Below are 17248 nucleotides of genomic sequence, written 5' to 3'. Positions count from 1 at the left end.
CTGCCACCACAATCAGACGTGGCCCTCCTCGCGTCCGAACGCAAAAAGACGTCCCTCGCCGCGCTCGTCTCCCAGCTCGCCGTCCTGGAGGGCGACGCCGCGCCGAACATCACGTCGCTCCTGTGGCCGCTCTTCGTGCTCGGCCACGCCAGCCCCGCGAACGAAGACCACCGCCGCTTCGTGCTCGACCGCCTCGCCGCCATGCAGCGCCTGCGCAACCTCGGCAGCGTGCGCCTCGCCCGCCGCCTCGTCGAGGCCGAGTACAGGAGACACGACCTCAACCTCAACCTCGACGTCGACTCCGGCGGCCGCCTGCAGGTGCCGCCGCCGCCGGGCGTGCGTGGGAAGTCGATCAGTCTGGCCTAGGACGCAGTAGTAGTGTCGACGCCGCCGCCGCCGCCAAAGTCGCCGCCGCCAAAGTCGCCGAACCAGGTCGAGTCGGGCGGGGCGGCGCCCTTGTCCAGCCCGTCGGCGGTGCAGAGCGCGAGATGCTCGTCGGGGATGCGGATGCCAGGGGAGAGCCCGACGTCGTCGACGCGCGTGGCGAACTGCATGAGCATCCCCGCCTCGGTGTGCCAGCCGATGTGGCAGTGTAAGGCCCAGACGCCCGGGTTGTCGGCGACGACGCGCACGAGGAGCCAGCCGAACGCCTCGACCGACGCCGTGTCGCGCCGCAGCGGGTTGGACGGCGTCGTCGTCGTCGTCGTCGTCGTCGTGTCGAGCGCCGCGCCGTGGTACCTGCTGAGGAGCGAGGCGGGCGGGTAGCCGTGGCCGGACCCGAGCACGAAGTACTTGTAGCCGTGCAGGTGGAGCGGGTGCGCGCCGTCGTCGAAGTTGGACACGAGCACGTCGAGCGTCTGGATGCCCGTCGTTTGGTGCACGAGCTCGACGCCAGTGTCGAAGCCGACGACGACGTCGTCGTCGTCGTCGTCGTTGGTCTTGGACGGGTGGTGGTGGCTGGGGGTTGGCGGCGGGAGGAGGCTCGCGTTGTTGCTTGCGTGTCCGGTCAGCAGGCGGTGGAGCGTCGGGGAGGAGAGGGAAGGCCGCCATGAGGAGGAGTTGAAGAAGCCGCGGCTGAGTCTCCAGTTGCCGATCTCGAAGTTCGCGCGGAGGTAGATCAATGTGTCTGGCGGCGGGGGCGTCATCTTTTCCACCGGCTGGAGCTCGGTGGTGTTCATGTCGAGGCATTGCATGTCTACCCGGTCGTCCCAATCCGTGCTTGAGGGCTGATCCGCCGCGTCCGCTTTGCCGCTCGCCGGGGTGTATTGCACGATTGCCCGCACTTCTTCCTCGAGATTGGGGTTCTCCTCGGCGAAGCAGGCTGTCACCATCTTGGCCCTCAGCCAGAAAGAGGTTCGGTCCGTGATGTTGGTGTTGACGACGATGCTGTATCGCTGCGCAGGGTGGATGTTGAGCCTGTGGTGATATGCCGGGACCACGTCCGTGCCGTCGACCTCGGTGACGGCGAAGACGTGCTCGTCCATCTTGACTTGGAACTCGGCGAACGCACCCGTGTTGATGATGCGTAAGCGGTGCTTCTTGTTCGCCTGCAGGCCGAGAACCGCCCTCTCTGCGCTTGAGCTGTCACAGTCACGACCACGGATGGCATTGCAGTCCCTCTTGTTCATCCCGTTGATGAGGCCTCCGTCCGGCACTGGCTCTGCGTTTTCGTTGTCCGGCGCGAGGTAGCGAGGCAAGAGCGCGCTCGTCAGATCATGGTAGTAGTCCTGCACCATGATGACGCGGTCAGAAGCGTACTCGAGCTGCTGCAGGCTCGCATTCCTCGGGTGGATGATCAGAGGCCCGAACAGGCCGTCGGAGCTCTGCATGGCCATGTGTGCGTGGTACCAGTAGGTGCCGGATTGGTTGTCGGTCCCGAATCTGTACTGCATACTGGACCCAGGCGGTATTGGGCACTGCGTGATGCCGACTGTGCCGTCCATGAAGTTTGTACCATTCTGGTAGAGCCCGTGCCAGTGGATAGAAGTCGAGTTGACTGCTTCGTTGTGTACCTCGACAAGGAGCGTGTCGCCCTCGTTGCACTCGATCATCGGGCCTGGGAATTCCCCGTTGATGGTCATCATGGGTCGTTTCACGCCGTCCGGCCGCAGCTCGACGTCTTTGATGGTCCAGTGATATTTTCGAACACGCGGCACAGCGCTGGAATCCCAGTCAGGATCCAGCACATATTTTCTGTGCCGGTCCGCGGTAGCCGTTTGAGAGTCGGGATGCCGTGACCAGACGAGAGTGGCGAGCAAGGCTATGATCAGAACGAGGCCGAGGAGGGCACAATCCAGGAACACGGAGCGACGCCGGGCAGCGCCGCAGTGTCGTTTTGTCCGGGCGACGGAGCTCTCGTCAAGCAACCCTATATTCTCTTCTTGGTCGCTCTCGTCGATGGCGGAAGCGGAATCCGAGGCCTCTGCGGGTAGCAAGTCTTCCTTGCAATGCTCGGCTTCGGGCGCTTCTTGGTCCAGGGCTGCGTATTGGCTCCCGTTCGCTCTTCTTTCCTTATCTTCCATGTTGACAGTGTGTGCTCATGGACTCCAACGGCGGTCGACCGGCTTCTCTTATGGCAACGGAGTGGCGGGTGGGTGGGGAAACGCGATTGGGCGAGGGCTGGTGGAAAATGAACGGCGCGTTCAGGCGCGGCTCAACAGGGATGCGGCACAAGTGAAGGGCCCGGGAAGCCGGAAGTTCGTTGGGCGCGTGAGGTTGTATTGCCTGCGACGGGGCGAGCTAGCGGATAGTGGCGCAGGGCCAAGCAAGAAGTATGCTTGATCCTGGCCAACCCCGGCCATCGGGTGGCCCGGCTGCAGGGACAAGCATCTACAGTGCAGCGGCCTGGAGTTTTGGTCCTTTGGCCGCAGGCATCCTGCCAAGCATCAGGCCAATCACACGCCCTTGCGACCACACATGCTCCCAACGGCAATCACCTTCCCGATCGGGACTTATCCGCGCCCCCAGGAAACGCTCCCGTGTGTCCGCTTATTAGGCGGCCCACAGTACCTATTGGTCGAATTATGGCTCGGCATCTCTGCATGCCATTACCGCAGCCCACCCCATCTCCCGTACAAAAGCGTCCAGATACCTCCATCAACCCGTTCCAGACTTGCTCAGCAGCTGCAGCCATGTTGACCCGCCAGGCCATCAGCTTCTTGGCCCTTTTGGCCGCCGCCTCGACGGCCACTTCGGTGAAGGGCAAGGCCTTTGACCGAATCGCAATCATCTGGATGGAGAACACCGACTACGACAAAGCCATCGGCGACCGCAAGTGCCCACTCCGCACGAGTCGAGAGCCTCCGCTGACTTGTTCCAGCCAACCTCGCCTGGCTGGCTTCCAAGGGCGTCACTCTTGACAACTATCATGCCGTCACCCATCCCAGCCAGCCGAACTACCTTGCAGCTATTGGAGGAGACTACTTTGGAATGAAGTAAACCTACCGCGCTCCTCGGAGTCGAGTTAGATAGCACCCGCTGAGCCGTTGATAGCCACGATGACTTGTCCACCTTCGATGCCAACATTTCGTCCATCGTAGATCTCCTCGAGGACAAGGGAATCAGCTGGGGCGAGTACCAGGAAGACATGGTAGGCTTCCAGCTGCCAGCTGCGGTATAGCAACCCGCTGACTTGATTTTTAGCCCTACACCGGTTACACTGGCAAAGGTGAGTTGCAAACCACTGCCCTACCTCCCCATCTTCACTGACTGGTTGCAGCGTATCCCAACCCAACCACCGGTGCCAACATGTACGTCCGGAAACACAACCCGGCAGGTACGTCTCCCACGATTCCCGCTGGACAGCAGCAGAGCCGTGTCGCTAAGAGCCTGTCAAGTGAGCTACGGAAACGTCCTGGCCTCGCCTGAGCGTCTTGCTGTCACCAAGAACCTGACGCTCTTCCAGCAAGACCTGGAGAACGAGACGTTGCCGCAGTGGATGTTCATCACGCCAAACATGAGTACGAGGCCAACCCTGCATCTTCTGCCGACGCTGGCGCTGACCGCTGCAAAGCTTCCGACGGCCACGACTCCTCCGTCACGGTTGCGGGAGCCTGGAGCCGCAACTTCCTGGAGCCGCTCCTCGACGACCCAAAGTTCATGAACAACACGCTCGTCCTCGTCACCTTTGACGAAAACGAGACGTACACCATCCAGAACCGGGTGCTCGCCATCCTGCTCGGCGACGCCGTGCCGGCGCAGCTCGTCGGCACCACCGACTCGACCTTCTACGACCACTACTCGGAGATCTCGACGGTGCAGGCCAACTGGGGGCTCGACACGCTCGGCCGCTTCGACGTCGGCGCCAACGTCTTCTCCCTCGTCGCCAACAAGACGGGCGACGACGTGCGCGAGTGGAGCGGCCAGGGCGCGCAGGCGCTGGAGAACCGCTACTTCAACTACTCGTACGCCGGCGTCTTCAATGACCGGGACGGCGAGGTGCGCACCTACGCCAAGCCGAACGTGGACCTCGAGTACGCCGGACGCAAGGTGCTCCAGAGCATCGTCGACGTGTGGAAGGATTCGTCGCTCCCCTCGTACTACACGGACGCTTTGGAGATTCCGGACGGGTTGAGCCCGCCTGCAGGGTACTGATCTTGTACATAGTTCGCCGGGTGAAAACTAAGGACTGACTGACAGTGGGGGCGAAATAGATATGGTCGTAGCTCTCCGTTTTCTCCTCTCCAGGCCTCGGCGTCGTCTCGTTCAAGGCTCTCGCCGCCAACTGCTGGCCTCTACCTTGTTGCCCAAGCTTTCAATATCTTGTAATGTCATGCCATGATGACCATCTGTCCTCGAATAAGGGAATCGACGATTAGTCAGCACAATTGTGCTCAGCCAACGAGCTCTTGGAACAACCAATCGGTAATCAGCCTGGCGCTAACCCTTGGAGATGAGGCCCGTGTTAGGATGGATGCCATTTGATAGACGCATGAGGCAGACATGGTAGAATGCAATGCATCATATCGGACATGTCGATTTGTCAGCTCTGACCAGAACAACAACTGTCAACTCCCACGCAGCCGAGACCATGACAGCATGTTTACGAATAGCATGATCTACTTTTTTCTTCTTCTCTTTCATAGCCATCTTCTATGCGTCTGTTTCGGCTGGGACCGTCTCACTTTTGCTATTCTTTAACCGAGGATATCGCGGGACATAGTGTCGTCGGGAAAGACGCCGTCATGCGCTAGCTTAGCCTGCAGGTGAAACGCACAGGAATGACAATATTAATAATGTGTGCATGCGAGTGAGATGATGGTCCTCTCATGTCATCCTGTACGAAAGGCAGCAATGTCATACGGTGTCTGTTTGGATTTGTCAGTGGCAGCCCGCTATGGAGTCAGACAAGAGTTATATCTCCGCTTTCTTACCGCTTGCCCGCCGATCGTCGCTCGGCTGATCGACGGCTGCTCCAAAGCTTTTGCCCATCTGCGCCGCGGGGCCGAAGCTGCTGAGGAAGAAGCACATAGGATTTGCCCAAAACAGAAGTTGTTCTTATCTCGCACCCCCAAAACCTCCGTCTCAGCTCTTGAAGGATGTTGCTCGAGCAAGCTCGGACTCGGCCTTAACGTCTGTCGTCGCTCCGAGTTGGCGGAATGGCGGCCGGGGACCTCGGTGGAACATCGCCGAAACGCTTGGAAGGATCCGGTGAAGGCGGGATTAGAAAGCAGGGGCAAACGTCCGCCCGGACCACCGCCGTTATGTGGAGTAGGCATTACCAAGAGTGTTTGGGAAGAGCCGATGGGCTGCTTGTTACCCTTTGCGGTCGGGAGGCGGGCTTTATAGCGGCTTCCCGCTCCTTCTTCGACCTCGACATCAACAACAGCACCCTCTTCTCCCATCCTCAAAGCCAGCCTCAACCACCTTCACCTCGGGCATAAACCAATTGACACCATGGCTCCCATCGGAAAGATTTACACGTACCCGGACAACCCCAGGGTCCAGAAGGTACGTCGTGTCGATGCCGCAACCCGGCAGACGGCCAAAGACTGACGTTGGCTTCCCACGCAGGTCCAGGCAGTGGCCAGACTCAACGGGCTCCAGGTGGACGAGGTTCCGGACTTCAAGATGGGCACGACCAACAAGACGGCCGAGTTCCTGGCCAAGTTCCCGACGGGCAAGGTGCCGGCGTTCGAGGGCGCCGACGGCGTCAACCTGCTCGAGTCGGACGCCATCATGCAGTACGTGGCCGAGTCGGGCCCCAAGGCGGCGCAGCTGGTGGGCAGCACGCCGGCCGAGAAGGCGCGGGTGCAGCAGTGGGTGTGCTTCCAGGTCGGCGAGGTGTGGCCCGAGGTCCTGAAGCTGCTCTACCCGCGCTTCGGCATCGCCAAGTACGACGATGCGGTCGAGCAGCCGGCGCTGGAGAAGCTGGGCAAGGGCCTCGCGGCGGTGGAGCGGGCGTTGGAGGGCGGCAGGAAGTGGCTGGCGACGGACGCGCTCAGCATGGCCGACCTGGCCGTCATGTCGAGCTTCGTGTGGGCGTTCAAGTTCGGCGTCGACGAGGAGCAGCGCAAGAAGTACCCCAAGGCCATGGAGTGGTTCTTCCGCACGCTGCACTCGGAGGGCGTCAAGGAGGCCTTCCCCAAGGCCGAGCAGGAGATGTGCACCGTCAGGCAGATTCCGCAGTAGGGGCGCGGGGGACGGACGGCGGCAGGTCAAAACAGATAGCAATTGATGAATTGGCGAGATGCAGTTCGTTTAAGTATGAATGGTGCCAGCCGGAGGCTTCCGCGACGATTGCGCAATCCGTGGTGCTGCTTCCGCCACCCCGCCCTCCGCCCAGCTCCGCCCTCCGCCCTGGGTCCGCCCTCGTCATGGCCGTCACGCGCGCGCGCCGGCCTCCCTGTAGGCGTCGAGGATGAGGTCGGCCAGCTGCTGGCTCTGGGCGGGCAGGTGCGGCATGTGGTGGCCGCCGGTGTAGCGGAAGACGCGACGGGTTGCGGGGTCGCAGTAATGGGGCAGCTGCTCGCTCAGCTCGCGCCACTGGTCCGCCTCACCAAACGCGTGCACCGTCGGCACCCGCACCACCACCTCCGCCGGCCGCCCCTCGCCCTCGCCGCGCTGCCCCAGCAGCAGGTCCTCGGCCGGCGTCGTCCCGCACACAAACACCCCGAACCTGATGCCGCTCCCCGCCTCTGCCGCCGCCGCCGGCCGCTCCGCCTGCAGCAACAGCAGCTGCATCGCCGTCTTGGCCCCCTGCGAGAAGCCCAGCACGCCCGCAAACGGCCCTTTCTCGCCCACGGCGCCCACCAGCAGCTCGCGGACGCGCTCCATCTGCTGCGCGTGCCGCCCCGCGCGGTCCTTGCGCCCCTCCTCGTCCACCTCGTCGTGCCAGCGCCGGAACGGCTCCTCGCCCTCGAAAAACGGCAGGATGCCCGGCCCCGCGTCGCACTCGACGGGTGCGTCCACGAAGACCAGGTCAAAGTGCTTCCGGATCGACATGCCTAACCGTGCCGTCTGCGCTTCGAAGATGCGCGCATTGGACCCCGACCCGTGGAGGCAGAGGATCCTGGGTTTCGACATTGAGAATGAGGGTGGGAGAGAGGATTGAGGTGGTTGGAAGTGTGTTGTGATGGCCGGGCTCGTATTGTTGACCGTTGTCGCCTTTAAATGCGCCGATAACGGCTGCGCCGAGCCCACCGACTGCTTATCTATCTACTCCATTGACCTCAAGCACGTCGACGCTCTCCCACCTGTTGAGCAGCATCGGTCTCTTTTGGCGTTCAACTCAACGCCCATGCAGCCGAGCCCTCGCTAATCGCTCCTTCACACTCTCGGGACGTGACCTCGGCCGTTCAGCCCTGCAAGGTACGACTGCCACTTGCCGCTAGCCGCCGCTCAAGTGCCGCTGCCGTCTGGCACAATCACGCACTCTGGCGTAGTTGCATGTCATTGGTGGCATTTATGGTGCGTGGCTGGCCGATGCATCCGGCACCGTGAAGTGAGGGGCGACGGGCCGAGAATGCCACTTTCGCTGCTCCCACCGGTGGCGCCAGCGCTGTCAACTTGCCGTCGAACTCCGCCTGCGGTTGCCTATGCTGGCCATTGATCCGACCATGGCATCGCCGGCGCGTGTCGCTAGTCTTCAAGTGGTGACGGCAGGCGGACAAGGTGCGCGGGACGCTTGCTGCGTGTGGAGTGTTCATGTTTCATGAAACAGAGCCGAGCGTCGATCATGAATGCTTGGTTTCAAGGACAAGACCTTACGTACTCCAGCTATTGCCAGCCGCCGCCCCTGTTGGATCAAGGCCAAGGCTAGGTATATAAGTGATCATGATGATCTTTTTCCTATCCTTCTCGTCATCCAAGCACTGGTTGCCATCACTCTCTATCCACCTACATTCGTTCTGTTCTATTCTGATTTGACATCATGAAGTCTGCTACTCTTCTTGCCCTTCCCGCCCTTGCGGCCGCTCTGCCTTCCCTTCCTTCCGTCACCCGTCTTCTGCAGAAGCGTGATGACACTTGGGGTGGTGCCGTCTCTCTCGGCCCCACCAAGTCGACCATCGTCAACGCCGTCACCACCATCATCCCCGGCACTCCTCCTTCCTCCCAGAATGGCGAGCTCTTCCTGTGGCCTGGTATGAGCAACGGCACCGGCGATCTTGTCCAGACCACTCTTGAGCAGTGGTCTAGCGGAAACTCGTGGTGCGGCGCCGACTCGTCCCAGTGGTGCATCCGCGCCTCCCTCTTCGGCAGCTTCGGCCAGAAGGACTCGAACTCGTCTGCCGTCAGCGGCGACACCAAGGTCAGGATCGAATACAACCTGATGGACGATGGCACCACCTGGGAACAGTAAGCACCGGCCCCCAGCAAAACTCACCGACGCAGAAGCACTGACATGCCAATCAAGGATCGTCACCAACGCCGAGACTGGTGAGAACCTGTCGTACTTCTCCTATGACTCGGGCCCATACATGACCGGCTACGGCACCGGCACTGAGTGCGACGACAGCTGCACCGGCACCATCTCCGAGCAGCAGTATCTCAACACTACCATCACCCTCGCCGGCGCCGACACCTCCTTCAGTGACACCCTGACCAGCTCCGGCGGTGCCGTCTACACCGAGATGAAGTCTAGCCAGGGCGGCAAGGTCTGGACCATTGAGAAGATCACTCTCCCCGCCATGGACTAAGTCCGCCCATCTGCTTGCGCGGCCGAAATGAAGGGAATTTTTCGAGGTCCGAAGGACTCGGATGTAAATATATATTTTCACCAGCATGCGAATGAAAACGATGTTTGAGCACGTGCCGGAAGGCCGAGCAGATACGAATGCTTAGCGTAATGCTTGTCCGCATTTCTTTTTTAGCGACACCTTGTCAAATCCGAAGCCTGTTGCCAACATACCACACGACTCCCGTCCATGTGGAAAGATGGCTCCAAGGTGGAAAACTGGCAATTTCCGTGAAATTAATCCAGTTCATATATGCAGATATTGCAATGATGCAACCTCGCATTCATGTCTGGGCAGTACAAAAGCTTGGCTCGCCAGTATTTCAATCATCCCTACAAAAGCCTACCATCCCCTCCACATTCACTTTGATCAGGGCTCAGCTGACTCGAAATCCCTGATAGGATGATTATCGAGTTGTCAGAGTGAAGGATTGATGTGAAGGTAGTGGTCTTCAACAGAAAAGTATGGCCTTCGCGCATGCCTCAACAGTGACCTCATTTGCAAGTTTCATGCAGGGTAATTGCACGCGTCTTCAACGCCAAGGTCCATGTGCGCGTCAGCTGTCGCCCTTCGCAGTCGCTCCAAGTGGCTACAAAAGTTATCGCCGTCTTGCATCCTACGAAACCACAACATTCTCCCTTCTTCTGTCCAAGATCACCTTTACATCTTCACAACCATCACTTCTGAGTGATCCCAACCGTGCAACCATTATGTTTCTGAGGCTCAATTTCAAGATGGTCAACGATGACGAGCGGACGCATAAAGTCCCTGCCAGAGCAGTGCCTGACTACAAGGTATGCCTCACCGGCCATTGATCTTCTGCATGTCGGAGCTAACCTTGATGTGCCGTACTCGTAGGCCCTCACCTCATATGTCTTGAAGTATCTTGACAAGGAACCTCACATGGCCAAGATACACATCCATACCAAATCCGGGCCTTGTGTCGAAAGCACGCTTGTGTACGAGGATAACTACAACACTGGCTGTTTCTCGTGTGAGGACGCGGCAGAGGCCCCGCCTCTTCACGTGCATCTCGTTCCGAAGGAATATGTTCCCATATCGATGGTGCCTTCAGCCTCAGCCTCAGCCATTCGCTACGACTCCGCGGACGACCTGAACATCCAGGCCATCAAGAGGATTACGAACGGCAAGGATGAACGGCTCGTTGTTGGTCGCACGAAGAGGTGCGGAGCCGCGGTGTATGCAGTTCTGTGCCGAAACCACGTCATCAGGTACTTGCAGACGGATCTTGACCTCGATGGCAAGGCCATCCCTGGCAAAGCAACCCAAGTGAAGAAAGAAAAAATCAAGTTCTTCAGAGGCATGAACAACAACACCATTCGGGAGCAACTGGAATTCAGGCGGAAAGCGATGGTGGAAAAGCGCAGAGAGCACCAGGAGCTGCCAATTCTCAGAGACTTATGCAAGGTGGCGACGGCCACGGCCAGCACGACTCGTTAACGACAATGAATTGAATGAATTTGGCCCGCAGTAGGACTTGTTCCAAGAAGCTGGAACCTTGAATGTCTTCAGATTGCTTCACTAGCACGGGGAGAACAGATTTCTTGCGTTGGAACTGTGCAAGAATTATACTACGACTTGGACTCACTGGAGTTTGACGTTGGACTCACTAGAGTTTGACGCATGCAAGACCGGGCGTTGGAAATATCGAGGGAGCCTATGATTCCCCTTCTGCTTTTACTCGTGCCACTCGAGCAGGCCAAATAGTTTCATCCTTCTCAACAGATGATTTGATAGTTTCTCAAAGATTGCATCTCTTCTCTCTAAAAACTAAAGGTCCTTCCGAAATGAGTGTTGGCGATACCAAAAAAAAAAAGCGATCCGGCACATTAACCGCAAGGGAAGGCAGGCTCGACACGTCATAGTACAGCCTCTACTTTCACGCTCTTTTTCGTTTTTGATAAACCCTGGGCAGCGGAAGTGCGCGTTCCCAAGGCGCGTTTGGCGTGCAATGGATTGTCACGTGCTGCGATTCCCGCGCAGTGCGTACTCCGTTGTTGACTTGCGACCCCAGCTTTGCCATTACCTTTGCCTTACCTTACCCAGTCACTACAGCGCCTCATCACTAGAGATCGTCACGTCTCCTTCAAGACCTATACTTCTCTTCCGCCCCAGTCTCATTCGCTTTGAGACGCTCCTCTGCTACGCAGCGCGCGATTCAAGGCCTCTGTCGACAACTCGCACACTCGAGATCTTCCTGCGCAATCTTGACAGTCGAGCTGTATTCCGCGCTCGCCATCCGTGCGTCCAGCTTCTCGAGACACCCCAGAACATCGCAAGCTTCGAGGCTTGCTACCATCACTGCACCACACTGTCTCAGTGACAAGAGAACACTTTTAGAGATCTTCTAACCAAGGACCGTCAAGGCATTTAATCACGCTCCATATCCCGCTCCAGTCTCATCACAGACGATTTCAGAGGTTTTGAAGCCAGATATTCCAGCTCGCGCATTCCAGGACGTTGGGCCGGTCCAGTCTCCACCTCGGTCACAGCTTCCTTAAACTGCAGGAGAGCCACGACCCTGATCATCCGAACAAGCGTCTGTCAAGGTCCGCTCTTCGGAAGACTTCCTCACTGCTCTGTCAAGCTGCACGTTGCTGTCTGCGCGTCTGTGAACGCACCACACCCAAGTCCTGCCTCTGCCCGGCGTCCATTATTATCACGCGGCCAACCATCGGACGCGTACAGAGACATTCTTTCCTGAATAAATCACCTTCGAACATCTCAAGCCACCGGCGCACTCACCGTCGAAGCACACAGCCCAATCATCCCAACACACATCCACAGCGATAACAACCGACCGCCATGACAACCACCTGGGTCCGCCTGGGCTTCTACGAAGACGGGGGCAGGACTGCTCTCCTGCCCACCGACACCATCTCAACCATCCCCGTAAGGCTTCCCACCTTCCCCCCCTCCTCTCATCTTCCATCACCCAGCGCAACAGCAGAAAGCCATTGATATGCCTAACAGCCCGGCGCACAACGCACAGGACCTCGCCCAATTCCTCCACACCATCTGCCACCTCTCCGCCGACGGCCCTCCCGACTTCCACCTCCACACCGACAGCGGCGGCGACGACATCGACACCGCCACGGCCAGCGCCGAACCTTGCACCAAGAAAAGACCCTTGTACCTGCTCGGATGGGATGTCGGCGTCTTCTTCCACGCGTCGCAGGAGGAGGCAGAGGCGGTGTACGTCCACTTCGAGCCGGAGTCGGGCGTCAGCGGTTCCCAGATAGTCGAGGGCGCGCGCCGCCTGTTGAAACTCGCCCAGGAGCTTGAGCGTGAGCGTGAGCAGCAGCCGGAGCCGGAGCCGGAGCCGCAGCCGGAGCCGGAGAGGGGAAGCAAGCGTGAGAGGAGCAGCAGCAGCGACAGCGACAGCAGCAGCGGTAGTGACGACGGTCCGGCGGTCGTCCCCAAGCGCGCGCGTCTGGCTAGGCTTCCTTCTATTCGTGCTCCTCCTTCACCTGTTTCTAAGTCACCTGTTTCTACTTCATCTGTTTCTACTTCACCTGTTCCTACTTCGCCCGGCCCGCAGCAGGTGACCGACAACAACGGCGGCGGCAGCGTCGGCGAGCTGGAGTCGGATTTGGAGTCGGAGCTGGAGTCGGAGCTGGGACACGAGCAGCAGGAGGAGGACAAAGAGGATGGAAATGAGGAGGAAGAAGAGAAGGAGAAAGAGGAGGAACTGGTCACGGTGCGCTTCTCCTTCACCAACCGCATGACGCGGTCGCACGGCGTGACGGTGCCGGACTTGGTCATGCCGCAGGTGCCCGCCGCGCGCCTGCTGAGGGAATGCGAGCATGATGTCAAGAGCCACGCGTTTGAGGCGTTTATGCAGAGCAGCCGCCGCGGCGGCCGCGGTAGCATCAACGAAAGGCAGGCGCTTGCGCTGGGTGAGTGTTTGGCGGTGAGGATGTTGGTGGAGGGCAACGATGTTTTGATGGAGAGGAGTACGGTGGGGGAGTATGCGGTGGTGGGAGAGGGTGGCGAGAGGGTTTTGAAGGGGACGGTGGAGATGTGGAGAGAGAAGGACATCGATATGGAGTTGCTGAGGAGGGAGTCGAGGAAGTTGTAGGGGGCGGTGGCGGTGGCGGGGGTGGAGAGGAAGCGGGGTCGTGCTCGTGTCGTGTGATGGTGTTGTACTGGCCTTGTGCATGTAGGGACACCCGCCTTGTAGGTGGGGAAGATACTTGTCAGCGTTCCGGAGACTGAGCCAGGCGGAATCGGGGTTGTAATAGAACGGAGTATCGAGGATCGATACTATTAATACAATTGGAGCGAGAGCTCATCGAAAGAACAGCGATAGGGACTGGGGAGCAGCGAGAAGCTAGCATTTGAGCCCGGATCAATTACGGCTGCCGACATGTGATTGAAGTGGAAGGAAGGCGCATGCTGGGGCAGCTCTAGTCACGTGGGCGCGTGTCGAGACGCGCTGCAGGAGCACGTAACCCAGCCCTAACCTTCGCTGCATCCTTCCGCTGCCACTCCACCCGCTTCGCACACCATGGATTCAAATGACGGCGCGGATCGGTTCTTCGCCGCGCCTGCACGGCCAGACAGTAAGCCTTATACATGACCACTGCGGCGCACACATCTCTAATCTTTTCCGATTCAGTCGCAGATGAGAAAGCTCAACTCGAACGCGACAAATTTCAACTTCAAGGCAAGCCTCTTTCCTGTTCTCAGAGTGCGCGTGTGATTGACTATCGGCAGTTGAGCGCGATGCTTTCGACCGCGACAGGGAATCCGAGCGGGCGTCCATCAACCGCGAGAAAGAGGAGTTGAAAAGTGCGTAGCCGCGATAGCAGACTGAATGGACCTGCTAACACTCCGCAGAGCAGAAACACGAGACTTCTCAAATGAAGCAGCACTTGATGTTCGGTATCAGCGAGTTCTTCTGGAAAAAGGCGGAGCTGGAAAGTGGTCTGGTTCACGCTCCTGAATTTCTGGATGATGATCGTCTGCCTGCTCCTCCCCCGCTACAGCCTGAATCCGACACGGACAGCCAGCTCCAGAGCCCTCCGCGGAAGAAAAAGAGAGGCCGACCCAGGCTAGACAAGCAGCCGGTGTCACCCATCACCGCCGGCGAGAAAACCCCTGGTGGGATTCGCCCGCCTTCGACTGTGTCGCCCGCTAACTTTGCAGACGATGAAGGAGAAGAGACTGACCGTCCAAGACTTGTTCCGAAGAGGGGCAGGGGCCGGCCCAGACTCGACCAAAAAGTTGAGACCGCCGAGGCCGACAAGCAGGACAGCGCCGTCGAGGCATCATCTAATTCGGCCAAGAAGAGAGGCCGGCCGAAGCTCTACCATGATACCGGATATGGAACCAGACTGCCACTCACATACTTGTTGCCCAGTGGAGCCACCATCGAAGCCGAAGAAGCCCGATTGGCACGTCCCGCGCATTGGAAGTACGTTATTCGCTTCATCAAGGACCGTCAGGCGGCTGCCAAGTTCCGACTCCGTGACTGGCTGGAAGGAAAGAGCAAGGAGTGCATGGTGTGTTTTGTCGACCTTGGGATGAAGTCCCTATGGACTCCAGGCTGCGAAAGGGTTCGGGCATGCGGTGAGTGCCAAAGGCTGGGCACTCCCTGTCTTGTGCTCGACCCCACGGGTTCGAAAATGGTCCTGCTCCCGAGAAGCCATGAGTTTGCCGAAGCTTCTTGATGGATTTCTTTGAGCGATTTCCAGGACCTGTTTCTTAGCTATGAGAGCTGCTGCCGACAACCTCTGGAGGACACTGTCCGGGCCCCTTGAATATGGTGCAGGTGCCGGACTTTGGTAGTGGCCGCAGCCGGCTGGCTTAAACGGATAAGGTCGGGATTGCTTTGCTAAGGATTGATGGGGTTGGACATGATATAGGTTACCCATTGTCTAGGGTCGATATTGTCAGTATGCGCCCGGCAGGGCCCTCTCATAGCCGAGGCCACTTTATTCCGATGTATGTACATGTACATATTTGAGAGTTGCGGAGTAATGAAAGCGTCGGCTGGGCAGTGTGATGATTAGAAGGATGCCGTGGACTGCGCCGTGCGGGACGAGGATATCTAGATGAATCATGGACAGGTTGACAAAATGTGAGACGTGTCGCATGCCGACATCGCACAGCAGGAGGAGGGCCGGGAAAGCTTATCGATAAGTAAGTGGCATCCCCACTGCCAGCTACATCATCCCCACATCTCCTCAGCTGCGCCGTGTTCATCCTTCGAATCCATCAGCCACAGCCTGCCACCGTTCCTGCGATAAGCAGGACTTCCTGTTCAACTCACGGCTTGTCGCCGCTCTCCGATGATTAGCCCTTTCGATAGCCGGCATCGTCGCACAGCGTTGCACCAAGGAGCGAGCGGGATGCGCCTCGCTGCTGTACCTGCATCGCGCGTGACGAGCCGCTCCGCGGGACAGGCGCATCGAGCCTGGCCACTAGTCCGCCCCATATAAACATCGCGTCGCCCAGCACAAGGACATCGCTACCGCTTCGTCTCCCTCCGCGGACAGCTTCGACGCATACCACGCACACCCTGCGAGCAAGCAACAATGCCGTCCCCCCGCTCAACGACCGCTGCCGTGGGGCTGCTCGTCGCCGCTGCCCTCGCTCCCCTCGCGTCGGCCTGGAACATGGATGTCCACCAGCAGATCGGCTTCTTGGCCGAGCAGTTCCTGACCAAACGCACGAGCTCCGTGCTTGCGCAGATCCTGGAGCCGGAATACAACGGGTCCATTGGCAATGCGGCCGCGTGGGCGGACGAATACGCGCACACTAAAGAGGGCGCCTTCTCATACCAATGGCACTGGATCGACTCGGCTGACAATGTACGTACCTCCTCGACGTAGCGATTGGACGAACAAGAGACGGAACGTGTAGCATACACTATGAGGACGTACAGAGCGTCGTCAAGACACATGCTTCGAAGCAACCAACCCCTTCAAGAACCACCCGAAACCAGCTAACATCCCACCCCCCCTCCTTCCGCCCAGCCCCCATCCTACTGCAACGTCTACTACCACCGCGACTGCAGCCCCGGCGGCTGCGTCGTCTCCGCCATCGCCAACCAAACCTCCATCCTCCGCTCCTGCCTCTCCTCCTTCACCATCTCCTCACCACCAACCACCCCCACCACAACAACGAACCTCACCTGCTCCCACGCCCTCAAATGGCTCACCCACTTCATCGGCGACATCGCCCAGCCCCTCCACGCCTCTGGCGTCGCCGCCGGCGGCAACGGCATCCGCGTCGTCTACGCGAGGCAAAACGTGACGCTGCACAGCGTCTGGGACGGCCACATCCTCTACTCGGCCGCAAACACGACATCCCCGTTCCCCAACGCCACCGGCTTGGCCCCCTTTTTCGCCGACCGCCTGCTGCCGCGCATCCTCGCCGACGCTTTTCCCGACGCCCCGAGGGCGGGGTGGCTGGCGACGGAGTGCGCGGATGCGCCGGCGGCGTGCGCGCTCGCGTGGGCGCGCGACAGCAATGCGTGGACGTGCGATTACGTCTTTGCGCGGGACATGGGGGCCACGGCGGCGGTGGACTTGGCGACGAGCGGGTATGCGGAGGGCGCGTTTCCGATCGTCGAGCTGCAGGTGAGCAAGGCGGCGGTGAGGCTGGCGGCGTGGCTGAATGCGTTGGTGGACGGGGTGTACGGTGACGAGAGGGCGATTGTCGTGCAGACGGCGCGGAGCTAGGTGGGTGGGTGGGCCGAATGGGGGCGCTTGAGGGGATCGTTGGGGACAGGTCGTGCATAGTCGCGAAAAGGGAAAGAGAAGAAAAAAGAGGCGCATGAAAGAAGGAGACGGGGTACTTAACATCGCCATAGGTATCAACCACCGGTGGTGTCATGCCGGTTTTGCCGATCTTGTCTCTAAATCGGAGGACTCAATGAGAGGAAAAGCCTTTCGAGAAAGCTAGAGAGACGGGTGGAACATCAGGGTTGGTAAAACATGTTAGATGTGACATTCGTATTCCTCGTTGTTTCATGTCGACGTTAATGTCTACTTCCTATATACCCTTCGACGTCCTTCAAACAGCCTTCCCTGTTCCGATGT

The 17248-nt window shown here is 59.2% G+C and overlaps 9 protein-coding genes across 9 annotated transcripts; 7 read left to right on the top strand and 2 right to left on the bottom strand.

The window, feature by feature from the left end:
• Positions 1–12: 12 nt before the first annotated feature.
• On the bottom strand, positions 13–2522 carry BKCO1_1700044 (multicopper oxidase; the record flags this gene model as incomplete). The annotated part of the gene is made up of 2 exons (XM_020271657.1): positions 13–312; positions 387–2522. 2 exons carry the CDS (start codon positions 2520–2522, stop codon positions 13–15), a joined length of 2436 nt encoding a protein of 811 aa, XP_020131642.1.
• Positions 2523–3131: 609 nt separating this feature from the next.
• On the top strand, positions 3132–4593 carry BKCO1_1700043 (acid phosphatase; the record flags this gene model as incomplete). Its single annotated transcript, XM_020271656.1, has 7 exons — positions 3132–3291; positions 3320–3434; positions 3493–3589; positions 3643–3667; positions 3719–3775; positions 3837–3959; positions 4013–4593. 7 exons carry the CDS (start codon positions 3132–3134, stop codon positions 4591–4593), a joined length of 1158 nt encoding a protein of 385 aa, XP_020131635.1.
• A 1302-nt stretch (positions 4594–5895) lies between these two features.
• BKCO1_1700042 (translation elongation factor eef-1b gamma subunit) lies at positions 5896–6630 on the top strand (the record flags this gene model as incomplete). Its single annotated transcript, XM_020271655.1, has 2 exons — positions 5896–5949; positions 6013–6630. The coding sequence occupies 2 exons, from the start codon at positions 5896–5898 to the stop codon at positions 6628–6630; spliced, it is 672 nt and encodes a 223-aa protein (XP_020131636.1).
• A 192-nt stretch (positions 6631–6822) lies between these two features.
• BKCO1_1700041 (citrinin biosynthesis oxidoreductase) lies at positions 6823–7524 on the bottom strand (the record flags this gene model as incomplete). Its single annotated transcript, XM_020271654.1, has 1 exon — positions 6823–7524. One exon carries the CDS (start codon positions 7522–7524, stop codon positions 6823–6825), a length of 702 nt encoding a protein of 233 aa, XP_020131637.1.
• An 847-nt stretch (positions 7525–8371) lies between these two features.
• BKCO1_1700040 (uncharacterized protein) lies at positions 8372–9137 on the top strand (the record flags this gene model as incomplete). The annotated part of the gene is made up of 2 exons (XM_020271653.1): positions 8372–8796; positions 8855–9137. The coding sequence occupies 2 exons, from the start codon at positions 8372–8374 to the stop codon at positions 9135–9137; spliced, it is 708 nt and encodes a 235-aa protein (XP_020131638.1).
• A 749-nt stretch (positions 9138–9886) lies between these two features.
• Positions 9887–10637, top strand: BKCO1_1700039 (uncharacterized protein; the record flags this gene model as incomplete). Its single annotated transcript, XM_020271651.1, has 2 exons — positions 9887–9970; positions 10035–10637. The coding sequence occupies 2 exons, from the start codon at positions 9887–9889 to the stop codon at positions 10635–10637; spliced, it is 687 nt and encodes a 228-aa protein (XP_020131700.1).
• A 1365-nt stretch (positions 10638–12002) lies between these two features.
• On the top strand, positions 12003–13278 carry BKCO1_1700038 (uncharacterized protein; the record flags this gene model as incomplete). The annotated part of the gene is made up of 2 exons (XM_020271650.1): positions 12003–12089; positions 12145–13278. The coding sequence occupies 2 exons, from the start codon at positions 12003–12005 to the stop codon at positions 13276–13278; spliced, it is 1221 nt and encodes a 406-aa protein (XP_020131699.1).
• Positions 13279–13707: 429 nt separating this feature from the next.
• Positions 13708–14872, top strand: BKCO1_1700037 (uncharacterized protein; the record flags this gene model as incomplete). Its single annotated transcript, XM_020271649.1, has 3 exons — positions 13708–13762; positions 13917–13991; positions 14040–14872. The coding sequence occupies 3 exons, from the start codon at positions 13708–13710 to the stop codon at positions 14870–14872; spliced, it is 963 nt and encodes a 320-aa protein (XP_020131706.1).
• Positions 14873–15739: 867 nt separating this feature from the next.
• Positions 15740–16888, top strand: BKCO1_1700036 (nuclease pa3; the record flags this gene model as incomplete). The annotated part of the gene is made up of 2 exons (XM_020271648.1): positions 15740–16015; positions 16181–16888. 2 exons carry the CDS (start codon positions 15740–15742, stop codon positions 16886–16888), a joined length of 984 nt encoding a protein of 327 aa, XP_020131705.1.
• Positions 16889–17248: the final 360 nt, after the last annotated feature.

This window comes from Diplodia corticola (genome assembly GCF_001883845.1).
Source record: "Diplodia corticola strain CBS 112549 chromosome Unknown scaffold17, whole genome shotgun sequence".
NCBI classification, from domain to species: Eukaryota; Fungi; Ascomycota; class Dothideomycetes; order Botryosphaeriales; family Botryosphaeriaceae; genus Diplodia; species Diplodia corticola.
The sequence above is the reverse complement of the archived record's forward strand: the minus strand, read 5'-3'. Positions and strand labels throughout refer to the sequence as shown.